The sequence below is a fragment of the Culex quinquefasciatus genome, chromosome 2 (genome assembly GCF_015732765.1).
Source record: "Culex quinquefasciatus strain JHB chromosome 2, VPISU_Cqui_1.0_pri_paternal, whole genome shotgun sequence".
Taxonomy (NCBI): Eukaryota; Metazoa; Arthropoda; class Insecta; order Diptera; family Culicidae; genus Culex; species Culex quinquefasciatus.
In genome coordinates, this window is record NC_051862.1 from 144,458,172 (window position 1) to 144,479,144 (window position 20,973).

Consider the following 20,973-nt stretch of genomic DNA (forward strand, 5'->3'; position numbering starts at 1 on the left):
AAAGGGCCCACCAATAGCTTGGGCTCCGAAGCTGTCATGAGAGGGGGGCGGGGGTAAGGGGGGGGGGGTTCTCTACCTGATGGTGGTGACCTTGTTGGTGCGGTTCAAAGTATCAGTTGTTAGATTCAATTTGAAACTCAATACCTAAAGTGGTGATATGTGGCGGCGTATCTGCGGGTGAAAGGCTCCACATTTGAAGGTGGCCGACGGTGGAGTTGATTGGATTTTTGATGGGTACTGTGAAGCGATTTTTGGGTTTGAAGTTATAACTGTATTTCACAGTTCTGGTGAGTCCTTGAAAAGTAACGTAACTATTAGATAACTCCGACTACAGCTTCTCAACACTAATTGATAAGAACTCCAGATCTTTAACGTGAAGACTTCCATCATTGTCATGATTTTTCGTTCAAAGATATAATTTTTGCGTCGCTTTCAATATTTTGACAAAATTCCTTCAACAAGTTGTTTAGAATAGTGCCCTACACATGCTGATTCCTTTTGGTAACGATTATCCCATTCCTTGTAAAGTTATGGAAATCGTCATTAATCAATGATTGCCAACTAGGACGTCAATGACTGTGCCACAAAATTATATAAATTTTGAAGCACATTTGATTTAGATCAAAAATTCTTTCAGTGGCTTCAAGAAGGCAACAACCGGCACACGCTGATTCCTTTTGGTGCTGAAATTCGTTAAGTTGAATTTAATACAGAATATTTTATAGTGATGATTAATTTTCATCGAAAATGATCAACGGCTTCACCTTAACAAAACTAAGAACTGTCCTTTTTGTTCGATCATCTAGTTACGTCGACCACCAGTGAGCAACCCATCATCCATTTTCAAACGATTTTCGCAGAGTTAACGAGCTTTGACGGAGGGTCAATCCGCCACCAATTAATAAGTGAGCGCACTCATACGACCCAACCCCAAACCACACTCCAAAGTGTGACAACATCCGGACCCAATTACGTAAGGTCGATTGATTGACCGGCTCCCCTCGGGGGTTCCTGCCTTTTTGCCCCGAGGGCTACAGACGGCTTAAAGGTGGCGACGATCTCGGTCCCCGTCTCCGGTTAATGATGAGGTTTGCCCATTTTTGGAGTGCGATTCTCCAAATGATAGGGTCGCTTAAGACGTGTGTCTGGTAATCATTGAGCTTTTGCGATGAATGCTTCCGCGGATTGGGTCGTTTCGGTCGAAATTGAAAACCTCCTGAAATGAATTTAAATGGCCCATCACTCATCGCAGAAAAAATAAACGGACCGGAGTCTACCTTGGACAAGATCCACCGCCGGGACCTGTCGATGCTAATGATAAACGTGAGCATAATTGCTCAATTTCCCTGCGCATGTCACCGGCTGACATTTTGCGCTCAAAACAATCTCCGACCGCACGACAAGTCAGGCGTTCGCCGTCAGTCGTGTGGGTTGTCCGGCGTCATTCAGCAGAGAAGAACGGGATGATGGGCCTGGCTGCCGCCGAGACGTCCACGGGACGGACAGGTTGGCCTTCACGGTTAGGGTTTGGGTCGTTTCGTCGAACGGTCATTTCGTCGAAGCACTCGAAAAACTCCTTGTCGTGAAGTATTGTTTCGACGAAATGGTCCAACGTTTTTCGGCAAAATGACTTTTTGGTGAAACGGCTCACACCAAAATCGGTGACGGAGTCATCCCAACGTCAAAGTAAAAGGCCTTCCATCATCGCGGCTACCATCCCCGCACACGAGGCACGTTGGTGGCGGCGCATCTGTCAATCTGGTCACGCGGAAGAAACGGCCTCGGCGTGATCGTCCGGGCGTACGTTGCGCGAAGATCTTCGCAACCGTCGCAGATGTTTCTAAATGCAGATTGACACAAAAATAGAGAGTCATTCCCGGTGAATTGGAACTGAAGTCGACGTGATCGTGCTATCTTGTCGCACGTCAGTTTTTTGACGTTCTAAGAAAAACGCGTTTTATTGTTTGACCATGGATAAACAAAAATTTGAGCACGCAGTGTGAACAATAACAAACACGTTTTTTTGGCTGATAATTCTGTGCATTGTCCTAAAGTTTGGTTTCCGGAGTCCCGAGATATAATAAAAAATGTTTACAGTAGTCGGGCATGTACGTGTGTCAAACGCGTTCTGACTAAAATCCCTTTGGCCAGCTGTCGCACTTGAAGAGATTTGCAGGGTGTGTCAAGATAGCACAATTAGATCGAAACATCTTTGATTAGCAGGGTGACAACAATGCACGGAGCATTGAAATCGAACTTTGAGGAAAATGGCGTCCTTAACTTAATTTAACCCAAATTCGACGTGCGACAAGATAGTACGGCCAGGACGAAGTGGTTGTGGTACAGAAAGTGCATGAAAGACACGTGAACAGAGTTCGGACTGGAACGAAGTTTACTGTTTACGCAACTTTTGAGATTGATTAAATGTGACAAACCAATTAATCTGCAGCTTTACTCAACCGTTCGGGCAACGCAATCTGGATGGTAATGAGACACGTTACTGGAAGCGATAGCCTGGGACAGATTTTTGAACACGTTTGTCGAGGGAGCGTGTTGGGACAATTTTCCGGGTGGTTGATTGTTTAAAATCAGAAATAATGTGGCGATTCCTTTCCGGCTTCGGGTGGACTTTTTTCGAAAAGTGATATATTTTATAAAACCTAAAATTAAAAAAAGGTATTTCGATATCTACGCCATAATTGTTTGAGGAATTCCCCAAAATCAAACAACCGATTCACGGGGCATCACCGTTCCGATTAGCTGTTGCCAACACATTTCTTCCCTGCTCTGTTTCGCCCGATTCTCATGCTTATTTTGTTGTCTTTCTTAATTACAGATCATTTAGCGCGTACCCAGCGGCCAGCCAGCGGTAGACGACTCACGCACGCGTCGCGGCCGCACAGTTGGACCTCGCTCTCGCAAGAAGGAGCTCCCCCGCCGGGGGTCGTCGTCGGCGTAGATCTGTGGTGGTGACGGCGGGACGCGGCGAGGAGGAAGTATGAGAATAAAATTTCGCCGCGTTTTATGGCCGCGTCCCATCAGTAGTCGAAGCCGAAGAAGTGCTGCCAGCCGTGGTCAGTGGTGCCGTTTAGTGTACATTTATAACAAGTGATTTCGGGGTTTGGGGTTTTTGTTCTAAGGAAGAAAGGAAGGAAAAGGGTTTAGTGTGTGTTTGTGTGCGGGGAAGGGGAAGATGGCAGTCCAGCAGTTCACCAACCACCTGACGATGAAGGGCCACGTGGTGCTGGTGTTGCTGGTGCTGCTGCTGTTTCAAAGTTGCGCCCGGACAGCACTGCAACGGCAGGGAGCGCTGGGAGCCCTGGTGAGTCCTACGTTTCAGACCACCAGCCAGACCAAGATGATGCTGAAGGAGACCCTGTTCATTCCGTCGTCCGACCCGGAGAAGGAAGCCAAGGCCATGTACGAGAAGGCGTTGCAGCAGTACGGCATCGTCGGACGCACCCTCAAGGAGATCTGCAAGCCCTGGCAGGTCCGCGGTTGCCAGTGTGCCGGCTCGTCCGAGGAGGTGGCCCTGACCTGCCGGGGCATCGGGCTGGAGGCGATCCCGGTCAACCTTCCCACGGAACTCGTTAAACTGTAAGTACCAAACTGTTGCCAAGAAAAAACGAAAAACGCCCGATCAAACAAAGCCACAAAATCCGATCGAATTCCACTTTTGTGGGACAGATGATTGGAACACGGTCACGTTTCGTTCTCCGACCGACCGGAGGAAGAGAGTATCTCGAAAGCTCGTAAAGACTTGCTGGCGTCGACACAGTGCATGGGTGTTTTAAGGAAAGACAAGCTTTTGGGGGTAACGGCGGTGGTGTCGTAGCAGCAGCTGAGCAGTGATTGAAGCGATCCGGTGGTAGCACCCAGAAGGGTGCTTATTCCTGCACTGCCTTTTGTGGATGGCTAGGGTGAAGGGTTTGGTTTTGGGGACGTGTTAGTTTAGTAATTAAAACATTTATTGCTAAATTTTGTTAGCTGCAATTATTTTTTCAAGTTCATGTTTCTCAAATCTTGTTTCAATGAAGGGGGTTACAATGCAAGCCGTAGGAGAGAGTGGGGAGACTTGATCCCCTTTTTTTTGTATCGCACATAACTCTGTAAAATTCTCACAAAACTATGAACTTTTTGCATGAATTGAAAGCTTAAACATCCAACTATGTTTGGCTGATAAGGGTATTTCATCAGATAAACTCTTCGAATCATGCCGAGCGTTTTAAAAAAATATTTTAAACCGGCATTTTCAAAATTTTGGGGTTAATTTGATCCCCTTTTCAACATTTTGAAGAAATCTTAAGCAAAATGTTTCTTATTCATCCAAACTTTTAATTTTCTATCAGTTACAGCAGTTTCAAATTAAACATATATGTTTTTGTTCAAAATATAACATGTTTAGCATGTAAAATATTTAAAAACTTAGAATTTTCTTTTTTAGACAAAAATTGGGCATGTTTACAAAAGCTGCTAATTTTTGTTTACAAAACTTTTGAAAAATGGTTCAAACTGCAGTAAGTTATGTACAACTATACTAAAGGAAACTATATACGAAAATCCGCCCCAATTTTTTAATCTTGAGGCTGATTCCAGTGACTGTAAAAATGCAGGGATCAAGTCTCCCTAAACGCACTTTTTTAAACAATTGATTGTAAAAATAGTATGACGATAAATTTAACGTCAAATGCGTAAGGGTTTTGGAGTTGATATGTTTATCAATCAATTCATGTATAAAACATATTTTTTGAATAATTTTTGAGTGTTTTCTATACTTATGAAAACAAAGAAAAAAGATCTCTTGGATGTTTTTTGCAGCACTTTTTAGAAAAATGTGTGTAACTCAATCTAAACATTTTTTAATTTTTTTCTTCGTTTTAAACAATGAGTTTTACTCAATTTCGCACAACTTTCTAGAACTAAGCTAATTGTTTTACCCACATGCTGACGAGATACAGGGGTCCCCGGGGATCAAGTCTCCCCACTCTCCCCTACATATTTATTTTGAGGAAAAATAGAGGCAGGTTTGACATTTTGTACTATTTCAATATTTAACCATTGAAAACATTTTTTTCTGAGCTTTTTTAAGGAATGCAAAGCATTGGAGCAAATTTAGAAGTAATGGTGATATCAGTATTTTATTTTATTTTTTGAATTTTGCTCATTTTTTGCTTGATTGCAGTTCTAATGTAAAATTGAATTTGCAATTACTAAGTATTTTACAGAAGTTTTGATAAATTGTGCCGTTTTCGAGGTTTGGCAACTTGAAGTTTGATTTTAACTTGAAATTTGCAGATTTTCTATTTGAATTTTTTTTTTATCATGTGTGTCTGTTTCTGAACATGTTAACAGCAAGAAAATAAAAATAATGCGATTTTTGTAAGTCAAGGTTTAATTATTCAAAGTTCCATAATTATTTTTGGATAATCAAACTTCAACAAATTCGACAAATTCTTCATGAGTTATCAGAATTTTATTTATTTTATTTTGAAAAAGTGGTGGGTTTGAACATTTTGAACCAGATTTTCGAATTTCTAACCCCTAGAACTTAATCGTGTGCTTTTGAAAGTATTTTTTTTCGAAAAGTTAAGCTTATTTTGCAATAGAATGACCTTTTGGACGTTTTTTGTGACTCATGCATGCTAGAATCAGACACTATTTTCCAAAATAAGCAATAAAAAATAAGCTGAACTTTCCGAAAAAATACATTAAAAAGCACACAATTGAGCTTTAGGGGGGAAAATCGAAAAGCAAAAATGGTAAAAATCATCACCTTTTTTAAAAAAAATATGGCAAAACTCTGATAACCTGGAAGAGTACATACAAACCCAGCATGTTTACATATCAAAATGTTTGTTTTCGTTTGTTCTACATCTTTGTAGAATATTGTGACACTCTACAAAATAACCATGCAAAGCTACATAAAACACGTTATTTTAAAATGAAAAAAAAATCTAGATGAAAAAAACGACCCTTCTGGGCTATTTCTGACTCGAAATGTACATAAAATTTCCCTTATAATGTCATATCTCACATTTTTTTACAGTTGAGTAACTGAAAATTGCAGTGATTTTAAAACTGATTATTTAATATTTAGATTAAAAATACGTATTTCTATCTCTTCACGGTTTCGAGCTACAAATCACTGAAAACGTTTCTTAGTAAAAATCCAGAAAAATTAAAGGGGCCGTACTGCCCCACCGTCACGAGATACCGAAAAATAGGCCTTTGATTTGTGATCATGGACCAAAATTACCCATAAGAGCAAAGTTTCATGAAAATCGATGAAGTGTGCGGCAACATTTTCCGATTTCACGTGAATTGGTGGAGAATTACCCATTTTTTTTTGAATATTTTTTTCTTTAAAAGTATTTGAAAACAAATTTTCACCCCTGATATTTATATTGTGATGTGATGATGTAATAAATAAAAAATCATTTCGTACGAGCAAAAAAAATCATTGTTTCACATCTGGGAATGTTGCAAAATATGTAAAACTCTAAATGTGTGTAAATTTTCATCTTTTCATGTGTATTATATAACTTATTTCTCATGAATTAAGGTAGTATTATCCTTTTTTGACTTAACGGTGCCACAAAATTGATTGTTTGTCTTAATGTATACATTTTGAGATGAAAATTAACTGATATTTTTATTCCATAAACAGAGCCTCCACCCCTTCTGCAAGTGTCTTGCTCCCCCTTGGGAAGAAAGTAGACCACTCCGGTCGGTACATCGCAGTTTCAGTCCCCAACTGAATGCAAGTATGTCGTCGTCGTTGGTTGGTCGAATGTCGTCAGAAGGAAATTAACCTATTTTCCCCTTCAAACGTGAGCATGCAGTAACTACTCTCTTCTCCAAAGGGGTTGGCAAAGTAGCAGAACCGAGTTACCATGGAAAGTGATTTCTTCGGTGTGGACTTCCGACTTTTGTGGACAAGTGACTCTGTGATTAGGTTATTTTTGGATTAAGGAAGTCCTTTGAATTCGATTTGCATTTGTGAGGAGAAGTGCAACTGCAATATGGCACCTTCTGAACGAGCTGAAAAGATGCTAAATGGACAGCTTTTCACTCTGAATCAATGAAACAACGGTTTTTAATTATCCTTTTTTGCTCGTGACGTTAAAACTGGCCATTACTTTCAATTCTCGTACGCAAACCCGTATGTCACGTCAACGTCGGGGACGTTCATACCCATAATTCAACCTCCAGACTCCAGACGCAGTAATTCGTCGCACTTTCCCAAAAGGCAAAAATCGTCATAAAAAATAACCACCCACGCAGGTCCCAGAGTGGCCCACAATGGTTGCCAACGACGCGTCGTCTGTCAGCGGCGGCCATATTTGCCATAAATGGCAACTCCGGATGGTCGAAGGGGCACTTACTCATATCTTGCGCGATGACCTCTCAGGGCAATCACCACGAGCAACAAGTGAATCACAAAGACGGTGGTCACTGTTTTTTTAGGGCGAGTTGTTGCAAGGATTTAATCCTTGGTGAGATTTTCTTTATAAATTAGTGAAATTTCCCTTGAACGAGCTCGCAAGCATTTATCAAGAATTCATCAAGTTTAAGCGTTTCAGCATGTTTTTTGACTAATTTTCTAAGAAGTGCAATACAAATTTATGTATTTTTCCACAGAGAACTGCTCTAAAGTCTCGTGTAGGGCCATTGTCTGCGAATCCGTGTACCACACGGAGTATTTCAACCCAAAAGGTGTTCTGTAAGTGACACACACCAGATGGGTGCCATAAATAAGCGGTTATTAACCATAAAAGCCGGAATCAATACCATTTCGTCGTCGCCGTCTGAGGTCGTCAGCTGCTACTGATGAAGTCGGCGGTGTCTTCGAGTCACTGAAGTGGCGATTGCCCCAAGCCACCATGCCCTGAACAAAGGACTCGGACGTTCTATTGTGCGCGGTTCGGCGGCGGGAACGAATTAATCATGTCTGACCCTACGAAAACCATATAAACACAATCGAACCGACTGTGAGCCAATCTGTCAGCCCAGAAGAGGTCAAACGGTGATGCACTTGGGGGAGAGTGACCAAAGTCAATCGGAATTGTTGGGCCGGAATAAAAGGTTGGACGAATTGATTTACAGGCTAGAGAGATCACCGCCATGTTGAATGAACCTACTTGTTCGTGGCATTTATGGGGCATAATAGGGCGTTCATTTCGATGTTATGACCTTTGATGGATCGTTTGATTGTTGGCAGACAACTGAGTCCACTGTTAAACGGAATTTTGGACTTTTCTGATACCTGTAGCCAGTTTTGGGATTTAATAATCAGAATCAAACTATTTTGAAAACATCCAAAAGAAGGTTATTCTAGAGAACATAAACCCCATGCTGCAACATGAGTCGTCCTGAAGCACAAACCTTTTTTGTTGCTTGGTGTAATCCAGTTAATCTAAAAAAATCCTCTAACTTGTTTTTTACTTAAAACAGGGATCATTCTTATCCAACTCACACAGCACTTGCCACGAGTTCTCTTTGATTTTCATAAAACTTTGCTCTTCGGAGTAATTTTAGTCCTTGATCACAACTCCGAGGTCCACTTTGTTATATTTTTGTTTTTTTTTTTCTGATTTTTTACGAAACCGTAAAGATATTGAAATATTTGATGACAAAGGAACTTTTTTTTTCTATAATTGGACAACCGATTTGATGGCGTCGTCTTAATTCTGAAAATTGTATTTTTCATCAATAGTAATTCTAAAAAAACGTTGCCATTTCCCGTTAGGGTAGAGTATTCATCAATGAGATATGGGGAACAATGATAAAATGGCTCTCACAAATCGTAGTTTCAACCAATAATGCTCATATTTGGGGAAAAGGTGTGTCTACTGGATACACGTCTGCCATAATAGTGGCTATCTTTTTTGACGCTCCCTCGCAAAGTTATTCATAAATGTTTGATTCTGTGGTGTAGAAGTAAATTATGGACAAAAAATATTTTTTCGCTCGTAGGCTGCCAATAACACAAAAACTATCACAACTCCAAATTTCTTTCGTCATTTCATAGGGCGTGAATCCAGGGCTGTCTCATTGTTCCCCACTCTTTTCAGCTCATGGGTAACAATGAGACACATTGATTTTTTTTTCATTAAACTTTTCAAAATCTTGGGAAATCCTTCAAAACATGAATTTAAAATAATTTTTGGCATATTTATTGAGTTTTAACTTCATTTAACCAAAAATATAAAGTTATTTTTTATATATACATGATTTTTTTCAACATTTTAACACTTTTTAGTATAAATTTTGTTAATTAAAGTTTCAAGTAGGCAAAATTGCTTTTAAATGTTCAAAGCAAGTCACCTGCAATGGAACAGTACAAAAACATGATTTTTTACTAGAAAAGGATTGATTTTCGTAGAGTATCTCATTGTTCCCCACCTGTTCTATTGTTCCTGACAAGTGCATCTACAATGAGACAGTTGAATAACTCTGGCTGTAGACGTTAGATCGGTCTCATATGTTGGTCAATGCTAGAACACATTAAAAAAAAGACCCTACTTGATTTGGAAAGTGCAACTAAGTGCTTATCTCTGCAAATATTTGATAATGGTCTGAGCAAATTTGATATAAACATTTTCAAACATTGGATTGGTCATTTAGTTGCTGAGATAAAACTTGTTTATACAAAGAATCAATAAAATTGTTGTGTATAAGCAGAGTTATCATGTTGAAAATTTGGCAAAGATCGATCAAAATCTGAAAAAAATCTTGCAGACGAAAATCAAACAATTCTTAATGGTGAAGGGTACGGAAGATATGAAATAATTCAAAAGTTTTGTAGAATTCAGGTGGACAACTGTTTGTATGACCTCAGAAAGGGTTAATTTACGTTGTTTTTAAGAAAAAATACAATCTATTTATTTTATTATTTTCAATTAAATTCGTTCAAAAAGTTGTTGAAAATAGGCATAAACTTAATTTTCTGGCAAAATCTAACACAAAAAGGATGAATCTTTATTGTGGCTAACACTTGAAAAATCTGGCATTCTCGGGTTTAGGGGGAATATGCCCATTTTAAGCCTAATAAGCGGTCGTGTTTGAATGATGCTGTATAATCTGGATTGTTCCTTGAAATTCACTAAAACCAAATACACCAACGAGTAGAGCATCTTTTTGTGAACATTTCTGTTTATTTTCACTTTTATTAAAAGTTATGCTATTCCTTTTACAAGCATTTAAAAAAAAATATTTCAAAAATGCATTCTAATCAGTCGAGTTCATTGGGCCACGCCCATTTTTCTATTTTCAGCTGAGTTCTTTTTTTCTTCCAGCGCTCTTTTGGATCTGTTTAGTACTGCCAAAATTGATGAACATTTAAGCGAATACTCTCGAAAAGTAGCATTTATAGCGAAAGTTTTCTGGCAGCACTTGCTCACTCCAACAGGCGCTGCACCAGCATGTTGGTGGTGTTGGTGGCCACCCTTTGTTCTTTATTTGCCAGTGTTTTGCGAACCTTCGTGGTGAACGGACACTAGAGCTGCGGTATTTTTTACTACCTAAGCTCAGAGTTATTTCAAAACAAAATTCACAGTCTTTTTAAAGACTACCTGAGTTATTTTCCAAAATTCTAAACAGTCTTTTCAAGACTAACCCCGCCTGAAATTTTGTTGTATTTTACAAACGAAGCCATCTTTTAAGAGAACTTTGCTTGCAAAATGCGTCAAAACAAAGGTAAACGCAAATCTTCTGAAGATTTGGTCGTTACGTCGGTGAAGCGTTTGAACGCTAAACCGGCTAACGGAAACAGAAAAAGAAAACAGCCTCTTCTGAGGTCTGATTCTGATTCTGAATGTGAGGTCAATCCTCCAATTCCATTGACAAACAGTTTCGGTGTTTTATCCGAAACTGATGACAAGGAACCTTCTCCTCGTACTGAGCCTTCTGCCGTCGAGAAACGAGTAAAGGCTCCGCCAATTGTTGTGACTTCCGTCTCCGATTTGGCCAGCTTTCGAACGCAACTGAAGAATTGCAAGGAAACTTGCAATTTGAAAGTTTCGTTCCAGCTTGGTCGAAGAGGAGAATGTCGCTTGTTGACGGAATCTTTACAAGATCACCAAACTTTTGTTGGTTATTTGAAAAACCACAAACACAATTTCTACACGTATGAGACCAAGAATGCTCGGCCATTCAAGGCGGTCTTGAAAGGTCTCTCCAACGACTTGTCGGTGGATGAGATCAAAAACGAACTTAAGGTGTTGCTTGGCTTTGCCCCATCCCAAGTAATACCGATGAAGAAAAAATCAAACGGGAATATTTCTCGCTTTGGTTTGACTTCACAATTTTATCTGATTCATTTCAACAGAAATGAAATCAACAATTTGAAACTTTTGGACAAAGTTCAGTTTTTGTTCCATGTACGGGTAAAGTGGGAGCATTTTAAGAAACATGGCGGTAATGGCCAGAATCTGACCCAGTGCCGGCGTTGCCAGGCATTCGGTCACGGTACTGATCATTGCGCCATGGTTCCAAAATGCATGGTTTGCGGGGATTCTTCTCACGACAAGGACAATTGTCCCGTGAAAGAAGTCACCCAATTTAAATGTGCAAATTGTGGTGGAAATCACAAATCAAATTTTGGGATTGCCCCATCAGAAAAAGGTTTTGGATTCTCGTGCTAAGCATCAGCCGAAATCCAAACCGAAATTTTCTCAAAGTCAGGTTGTACCTGAAACTTTAAACCAAACGTTTTGCTATCTCCCTCTAATGAGAGCTAGAAAAATACTTCTACCATTGAAACAGGCAACGGTATTTCCTATGCTGCCGCTGTTTCAGGTACATCCAAAATTTCAAATCCTCTGCAATTCTTCCTGAAATTGGCCAGGTACCTCAAATTTCATTTGAAAATTTTTCTGCTGGCAACGCTTTGGGATCTTCTGATCTCGGCGATGTTACGTTTGAAAAATGACTTTTTGCAAAACTCACTGTTTGGTTTGATTCAAACAATGAGTAATGCTACATCCATGATGGAAGCAATCCAGATTGGATTAAAATTTGCGAATGATGTTGTTCTTACCCTGAAGTTTAATCATGGATCTAAGTAATTCCATCAATATTATGAATTTTAATGCTCGCTCTTTAAAAGCGAAAGAAAATGAATTTTTCAACTTTTACGAGTTCATAACGTGCATGTTGCTGTTATAACCGAAACATTTTTAAAAACTGGCACTTATTTGAAAAGTGATCCAGATTATAAAGTTATAACTAATAACCGAATGAATCGAAATGGCGGTGGAGTTGCAATAGTTATCCACCGTAGTATGACTTATAGCACGTTACGTGACTTTAAGTTAAAAGTTATTGAAAGTTTGGGCATTGAACTTGAAACTTCTTTTGGGAAAATTATGATTGCAGCTGCATATTTGCCATTCCAATGCACTGGGGAAAATAAAAATTATTTCAAAGGGGATTTGAATAAACTTACTCGGCATAGATCTCGATTTTTGATCATCGGTGATTTTAATGCCAAACACCAATCTTGGAATAATTCAAAAGTAAATTCCAATGGTAAAATTCTGTTCAGAGATTGCACTTCTGGTCTTTATTCGGTTTTATACCCGAATGGGCCAACTTGCTTCTCTTCTGTTAGAAATCCATCAACAATTGATTTGGTTTTGACAAATCAAAGTCAGTATTGTGGTCCTTTAGTGACTCATGCTGATTTTGATTCTGATCATCTTCCAGTAACTTTTTCACTTTCTCATGAAGCAGTTACCAGACCCAATAGTTCTGTGTTTAATTACCACAAAGCTAATTGGGACAGGTATCAGCATCATATTGAGAATAATTTAAATCATGATTTTGTTTTAGAAACCAAAGCTGATATTGATTCAGCCTTGGAATCTTTAACTAATGCAATTTTGGATGCTAGGAATATTGCTATTCCTAAAGTCCAAGTCAAATTTGATTCTCCCATTATTGATGACGATCTTCAGCTTCTGATTCGTCTGAAAATGTTCGCCGAAGACAGTATCAACGTTCTCGTGATCCTGCACTGAAGCGAATTCAAAAGATTTGCAAAAGGTTATTGACCACAGATTCACTCTCCTGCGAAATGAAAAGTTCGCAAGAGATGTCGAACAAATTAAACCTTATTCCAAACCTTTTTGGAAACTTTCAAAGGTTCTTAAGAAACCTCAAAAACCAATCCCTTCTTTAAAAGATGGTGATAATATTCTATTAACTAATGGGGAAAAAGCTCAAAAACTTGCTCAGCAGTTTGAGAGTGCTCATAATTTCAACTTGAATGTTTTGAGTCCTATTGAAAATCAAATTTCAATAGAATTTCAGAATATTGTTGAACAAGAATTTTCATCAGATGAAGTTTTTAATACGGATCTGAATGAAATAAAATCTATTATCAAAAAATTTAAAAATATGAAAGCCCCTGGTGAGGATGGCATTTTTTACATTTTAATTAAAAATTACCAGAAGCAACTTTAAGTTGCTTGGTCAAAATTTTCAACAAATGTTTTGATTTGGCATATTTTCCCAGTAGTTGGAAAAATGCCAAAGTAATTCCGATTTTGAAACCGGATAAAAATCCTGCTGAAGCCTCAAGCTATCGGCCCATTAGTTTGCTTTCATCTATTAGTAAATTATTCGAAAGAATAATTCTTAATAGAATGATGACGCACATTAATGAAAATTCAATTTTCGCTGATGAGCAGTTTGGATTTCGCCTTGGGCATTCAACTACTCATCAGTTGTTGAGAGTTTCAAATTTAATTCGAAGCAACAAATCTGAGGGCTATTCTACTGGCGCTGCTCTTCTAGACATAGAAAAAGCATTTGACAGTGTTTGGCATAAAGGTTTGATTGCGAAATTGAAAAGGTTTAATTTTCCGATTTATATCGTGAAAATTATTCAAAATTATTTGACGGATCGTACTCTGCAGGTATGTTATCAGAATAGCAAATCTGATCAACTACCTGTACGTGCTGGCGTCCCTCAAGGAAGCATTTTGGGTCCAATTTTATACAATATTTTTACTTCTGACTTGCCTGATTTGCCCCCCAGGATGTCAGAAATCACTTTTTGCTGATGACACAAGCATCTCCGCCAAAGGCAGAAGCCTTCGTGTCATCACAAGAAGATTACAAAAAAGCTTGGATATTTTCAATTCTTATTTGAAAGAATGGAAAATTACTCCAAATGCTGCAAAAAACTCAACTTATTATTTTCCCTCACAAACCAAGGGCTGATTTTCTTAAACCAAAAAGTCATCACATTATAAAGATGAATGAGGTAAATTTAAAGTGGGAGGATCAAGTGAAATATCTTGGACTTGGTTTTGACAAAAACCTTACTTACAAGGATCACATTGAAAGTATCCAGGTTAAATGTAACAAATATATTAAATGTTTGTATCCACTAATAAACAGGAATTCTAGACTTTGTCTCAAGAATAAACTGTTAATTTATAAACAAATTTTCAGACCTGCCATGCTTTATGCTGTGCTGATCTGGACAAGCTGTTGCTTAACCAGGAAGAAAAAACTTCAGAGGATTCAGAACAAAATTCTGAAAATGATTCTGAAACTTCCTCCCTGGTTCAGCACCAGTGAACTTCATCAATTAGCCGAAGTTGACACTTTGGATGTTATGTCCAATAAGATAATTGATGCATTTCGACAAAAATCATTGCAGTCTTCAGCTGCATTGATCCGCTCTTTATATAGTTTATAAGTTAGTTTTAAGGTATCCCTTTTCCCTTTTGTACATGTAGGACCTCCTACATTTGAAATCACTGAATAGCGAAAGCTACAATATTTCATGAATAAATGAAAGTTGCTAGTATTTAAAATTGAGGTGAAAAGTCATCGTTTGTGATTGGACACTCAATAATATTTTAACTGAATGAATGTACATGGAAAAAAAAATTGAATAAATATAAATTAAAAAAAAAAAATTGTTCTTTATTTGCCTTCGCTTTTCGCTCGGTTTTCTTCAGCCTTCGATTGGAATGGGTAGTCAGAATTGAAACGTCAATAGACTTAGCGCGTTTGTTTTTTGGATGGCGCTTGCTAAATATTTACATGTTTCGGGAATATTTTTCAAGTGAGTAGCTAAAGAATGTGCAAAGGAACATGTTGCCGGTAGTTGGAAGCAATTTTATATCTTAAGCGCTTTGAAATCGTCAGTTAACCTCGGATCTTGCGTGTGGATGTGTGTGCCACCAAAATGATGAGAAAAGGTCTCGCAAAATAGAAATTATGATCAAAAGTGCATTAAATTTGATCTTTTTGGCCAGTAAGTGGCATACATTTGCGTGCTTACTCGAGGCGGTGCTGTTGTTGGTAAGATTATGACCTAAATAGTATTTTTGGAGCTTTAATCGAGCATCAAACTCTCCATATGGCGAAGATATGTGTTTTATTTGAAATGGTATATTTCCCCTATCTGGCAACCTGGCAACCCTGTATATAAGTGTAAGTAATGATTTTTTTAAATTGTAGCTTGAGTTGCAGGTTTTGTCCCATGAATTATAAAAAAATATCAATGCGTAAACGATTCGAAAATCCTGAAATTATTAAAATTTATAATTATAGAGTTTTCCTTGCAATGTTATGAAAAATTATCATTAATTAATGATAAACAAGTCAAGTGGAAGTCAATAATCGCTTCACAAAATAATATAAGTTTTAAGACAAATTTTGTTAAGATCAAACATTTTTTAAAGACCTTCAACAATGGTACAACCGGCATACGCTGATTCGTTTTGGTGCAATAATTGGTAAAATTTTATTAAATACAGAGCATTCCGAGTGATGTTTAAATTTCTTCTTAAATGATTTATGGTGAAATTTCATGTAATGTTAAAAAAACTTTGAACTTATATTTGAAATTAAACTAAAAACCACCATATTTATTGCTTTTTAGTTTGTTACAAACATCTAAGAACAATGAAAAAACACTTATTCTCCCAAAGTTATGCAATCACCATGACATCTGTTCCACCGCCATAATACTCGCTCATAATCATAATCACCGCAGCAGAGCGCGCGCGCCACGTGGTAATCATCGCCCGGAAATGTCTTTCAGCGTGATGCTGGCAGCACTGCTTCCATATCGCCTCCACCGGGAGCATTTCCGTGGTAGAGTATGACTTTTCCTCTATTTTTTTTGCTGAGAATTATGTGTGAGGGTAATAATTTTCGCTTTAGATTAAACACACTATCCGATCCTACGCTGGCTTCCTGAAAGTTGCAGTTCTAAACGTTGGGCGACGGAAGTTGGAACTGGGGAGAAAAATCCAGTGAATTATGTGCTTTTTTGGAGGACGATTGTGCGCCCATCGTTACCGGCCTTCCATCAGAGAAAGGAACTGTGCTCTTTTTAGTGGCAGGAAGGTTAATCAGAATCATACTGGGCATTAAAAATGCTGGGTTTAATTAGCCTGCAATGGCATGTTTTAATTGCCAATAAAGTTAAACATTTTATCATCGCAAATTCCAGCAGCAATCAACAGTGATTTTTCTCCACTAAATGAAAAACAGAATAACCCACAATCTATTGGCAGTATCGATTCGATTTTTCCCCCCAGCCAAGCTGCCAATCGTTATCGACCACACTAATTAAACCGATCGTTTTCAGTTCGACAGTGCTGCCATGTCATCTGCATAATACCGACACTTTAATTAATACCTCCCCGCAAGTAAGCACTCTTCTCAGCTCTGGCTGTGGGAAAAGGTAGCTTAACGGTGCGCTTCTACCATAATCACAGAAAAAGTAGGTTCAATAAATTTCGTTCTTAAGCTGCTTCCTTACAGATTCGATGCGGGGTCTTCATGAAGACACTCGATACGGTGGTAGAGAGTTTATCTGCGGTTTCTGTGGGATAAGTGATGGCACGGTAGTAATTCATTGGCAGATTAATATAATTTGTCAGTGGATTAAAAAACTGAGTAGAGTCTGACTGAATAGCTATTCAAACTAGATTAGAGGTGGGCAAAACCGCTCTTTTTTAGGAGACGCTCATTTTCATTCGCTCATTAAAAAGAGCCGCTCTTTTGAATGGCTCTTTCGCTCTTTTTCAAAATATGGGTGAAAAGGATATTTTTAAAGAATGTTGTGATTTTTAAACCTATTGCACATTAGAAATACATAAATTATATGAAACAAATCAACTCAAAACGAGAAGATGCCCTTGAACGCCGTAGTACTTGGCGGTCTCTATGTCAACATTTCTACTCGAACCTAAACGTTCGAATAATTGAATGGCATCCAAATTAAAATCTAGGACTTTGGAGTAATTGATATTAATTTTAAAATTGCGTTTATTTCTGCCGAAATTGGACTAATGCTGATATTTTTATTAGAGAAAACATTCTGTTAACTCTTTTCTACATTCTGGTTTGTTCGATAAAGTCTACAACGCTGAAGTTTATTCGGTCAAGAGGCAAAATCTCTAAGTTTCGTAATAATTTACAAGTTAAGCAATTTGAAATGCTCAAATTTGTATTCGAGTAATACTTTAATGTATGAACAGTACAATGAAAATTTTCGTTTTGAAAATCATTTACTTTTGGAATAAAAAAAAGTTGAAAACTAAAAATAAAAGCTTAAAAACTATTAAGTGGTTTTCAAATATTGACATATTGACATCAATGAGTCTTTCAATTGATGTGAGAGTTGCTTAGGACACCTTTTTAACCTGCCGATTTTTTTCTTAAAGTACTTGAAAAAGTACACCAAGGGACAATGTTGAGATTATTTTTTTTTATCAGCATTGAAAAATTTGAAATTGTATTTTCAATTCACAAAAATAAATTTGTTGCAAATTCATTGCATTATATTTATAACACGTTTAAAAATTATTCCATCTTGGAACGATTCTTTCAAAAGACCTGAGTTTAAAAAAACCGCGGTTCTTTTTTTGTGAGCCATGGTTCGTTCGCTCTTTTTGATGATCCGGCTCTTTAAGCGGCTCGCTCTTTTTTTGCCCACCTCTAAACTAGATGATTAATCCTAGGAAAATGTGAATCAATCTTATTGTGTAATTGATTTTTAATTGCCCAAAAAACTGCCCATAATTGAAAATTCGGCTATTATGCCAAATCAAGTATTCCAATTAAAACGCGTTTTAGTGTTTGTCACAAAATCTCTGTCAAGGCTATTTCCCATAAGAGTGGCATATTAGCCGTTTTGTTTTTCGCATCGGCAGCCAAGTCTAAACACTATTTCAGTGAAATTCAAGTTCCAGAAGATGCGTTGGAACCGTGGTTGGAACATCCTCTACCACCTGGTGCTAATATCTCTTTTTTGCCAAAAGTGGATATTAGCCGTTTTTTCAATGGTGGGCAGAAAAGCTCATGATGCTGAAATTTTTAAATGTTAGACTATATTTTGCAATTTCGAAATGTTTCTTTGCAGAGATAACATTTTTGGCATTTTATACAAAAGCATAATATTCCCCGCCCGTGTGGATCAATCGGACCGCGCACAGGACGCACAATCCAGAGGTCGCCGGTTCGAATCCCGCGGCGGGCGCTCTAAAATTCTTTGTGTAAATATGGGTATTCGGCGCCGTCGCTCCGTGCCATACATTCATACACTTAGGAGCCCAGGGCGGCGAAGTCCTTGTAGATAAAAGGAAGACACTAGTGGTTGATACTAGCAATGGTGGCCGACAGCTATAAAGTCAACTTCGTTCGTATAATATTCAAACACAATTGTTGTCAAATAAACAGGATCACTTTTTAGTATGACACCCTCTTCACACGGAGCTCACACACAGTACCTAAAGTTTGTGTCTGTGAGCGCCGTGTAAAAAGTGATATTTCGTCACATTTAAGTTTGACTTTGTCAAACCAGCGGGGTACAAAAAGTGTCAAATGAAAAAGTGTCGCACATTGCATTTTGACGTTCCGAGAAATACGCATTCTAAAGTTGAAGTTTTGTTAAATTTGGTTGAAGGACTCTAGTAATAATTACAAATGTTTACGGTAGTCGAGCTCTGGTATTTGTGTCAAACGCGTTCTGACCTGAAATCTCTTTGCTCTTTGTCGCACTTACATCCATTTTCAGGATGTGTCAAGATAGACAAGTTTGAAATTGTTCCATATAAACAATGACAAAAATACACAGACTTTTTTTAATGAAATCGAATTTTGGGGTTCTGTTAGGCATTGTGAACTGCACAACATGGCGTTCTTAACTCAATTTGTCCCAAAACGCACGTGCGACAAGTTAGCATGATAGTGACGATATTATATGATTGGGTAATAATTAGAAATCATAATTCACAGAGAAATTTGATGCTTTATGGCCTATCTACAATCACTTAGCTTAGAATAGTTAAGTAAAGTAAAACTTAGAAAATGTACACAACTTACGGCCGTCATCCACAATCAACTTAGAAAATTTGCTGGGCTGATATACGTTGCTATGCAGTTGTTTGTTTACCTTTGATATGGAAACGTCAACTTACCGTAGATTTTGAAATTTTCCAAACCATACGTCAAGTTTCTAATTTTATTCCTTTTCATTGTAGAAGATCTGATTCATTTCCATTGATTCAAACTTCTAAGCTAAGTGAAATTTTCTAAGTTAAGTGATTGTAGATAGGCCATTATTGACACTCTTCATATGAAATGTTGTTTCGATCAGACTACGCAATTTTTCTAGGTCTGCAAATGCGACTAATTGCCTATCTACAATCACTTAACTTAGAAAATTTCACTTAGCTTAGGAGTTTGAATCAATGGAAATGAATCTGATCTTCTACAATGAAAAGGAATAAAATTAGAAACTTGACGTATGGTTTGGAAAATTTCAAAATCTACGGTAAGTTGACGTTTCCATATCAAACACGGTGTGTTTTCGGGACAACCTTAAGGAGAAAAAATAGTCATCGCTAATTTCAAATGTGTCTTATAGGAAATTGGCTCAGCTTTACAATGATTCTAAGAGCGAAATGTTTCATCGAGAAATTTCTAAGATATCTTTATTTTAAGTTTTTTGTTTTGAATTCCTTCATCATTTATTGGAAACTTTTTAATAACAGTTTAGGAAACTTGTCAAATGATGTGTTTCATGTGTCAATTACTCATCAAAATGCGCAAAATAAGACAAAGAACAACTGAGTAATAGGTTGCAAATCGTTAAACATTTTAAAAATTAAGTTTAACTGAGTTTTTGAATATGCGGGATTTATTTAGAAATTAAAATCAGAAACCCGTATTAAAATATACGTATACAAGATTTCATATATTATTACATAATTTTTGTGTACAAATCTCAGCCGTTGGCTTTGATTTAGCTTGTATTTAGCTGAAAAAAAAACCGAAATTTTTTAAGGTTTGATATTGTTAAAGGTAATTAGATTTTTATGAATAAATATCATATTTCCTTAACCAAACATAAATCAGTTGCATGGATACCAAAAAATGTTATTTACTCGAAATTGAACTACAAATTACTACGTAGAGTTTCAGGGAAAATACTCTTCATGAATTTGAAAGTGTTTTTTTTTTTGTATGAAATGTCAGCAATGTTATAGAAGTCTTATCTGTTTTAAAACGTTATACAGGTATCTTGAGTTTTGCTCAAATAAACTTGTATAACTAGGCTTCTGTTTGATTTTTTGTTAAAATTAATATTTTATTTTTGTTTCAACCAAAAAAATGTTTGTGAAGGTGGTTTCAACATTCTCAGTTAAAACACACGAATTTTATTGCTACTTTCAAATGCATTTTCAACAATAAAAACATTAAAAATAATATATATTTAATTTATACTTATGAAAATATGACTGTTGAAGCATGCAGCAGTAATTTGTAGCACATTTTCTAATTTATGTTATGTTTTGTATCTATGTTCCTGGTCAATTTCAAGGTTCATGTCTGTTTAAGGAAATATTATATTTATTCATAGAAATGCAATAATACCCTTAACAATCTCACACCTGCAAAAATTTTGGTTGTACCAGCCAAATCTGAGCCGAC

General features: G+C 37.4%; 1 protein-coding gene across 1 annotated transcript in view; it reads left to right on the plus strand.

Moving 5' to 3' along the window:
* The window catches only part of LOC6044117 (follicle-stimulating hormone receptor), a 322,877-nt gene that overhangs the window by 157,527 nt on the left and 144,377 nt on the right, over positions 1-20,973 (plus strand). Inside the window, exon 3 of the mRNA XM_038251809.1 lies at positions 2,837-3,597. Within this exon, the coding sequence (XP_038107737.1) occupies positions 3,194-3,597 (404 nt within the window). The 5' untranslated portion in view covers positions 2,837-3,193. The remainder of the gene's footprint in view (positions 1-2,836; positions 3,598-20,973) is intronic.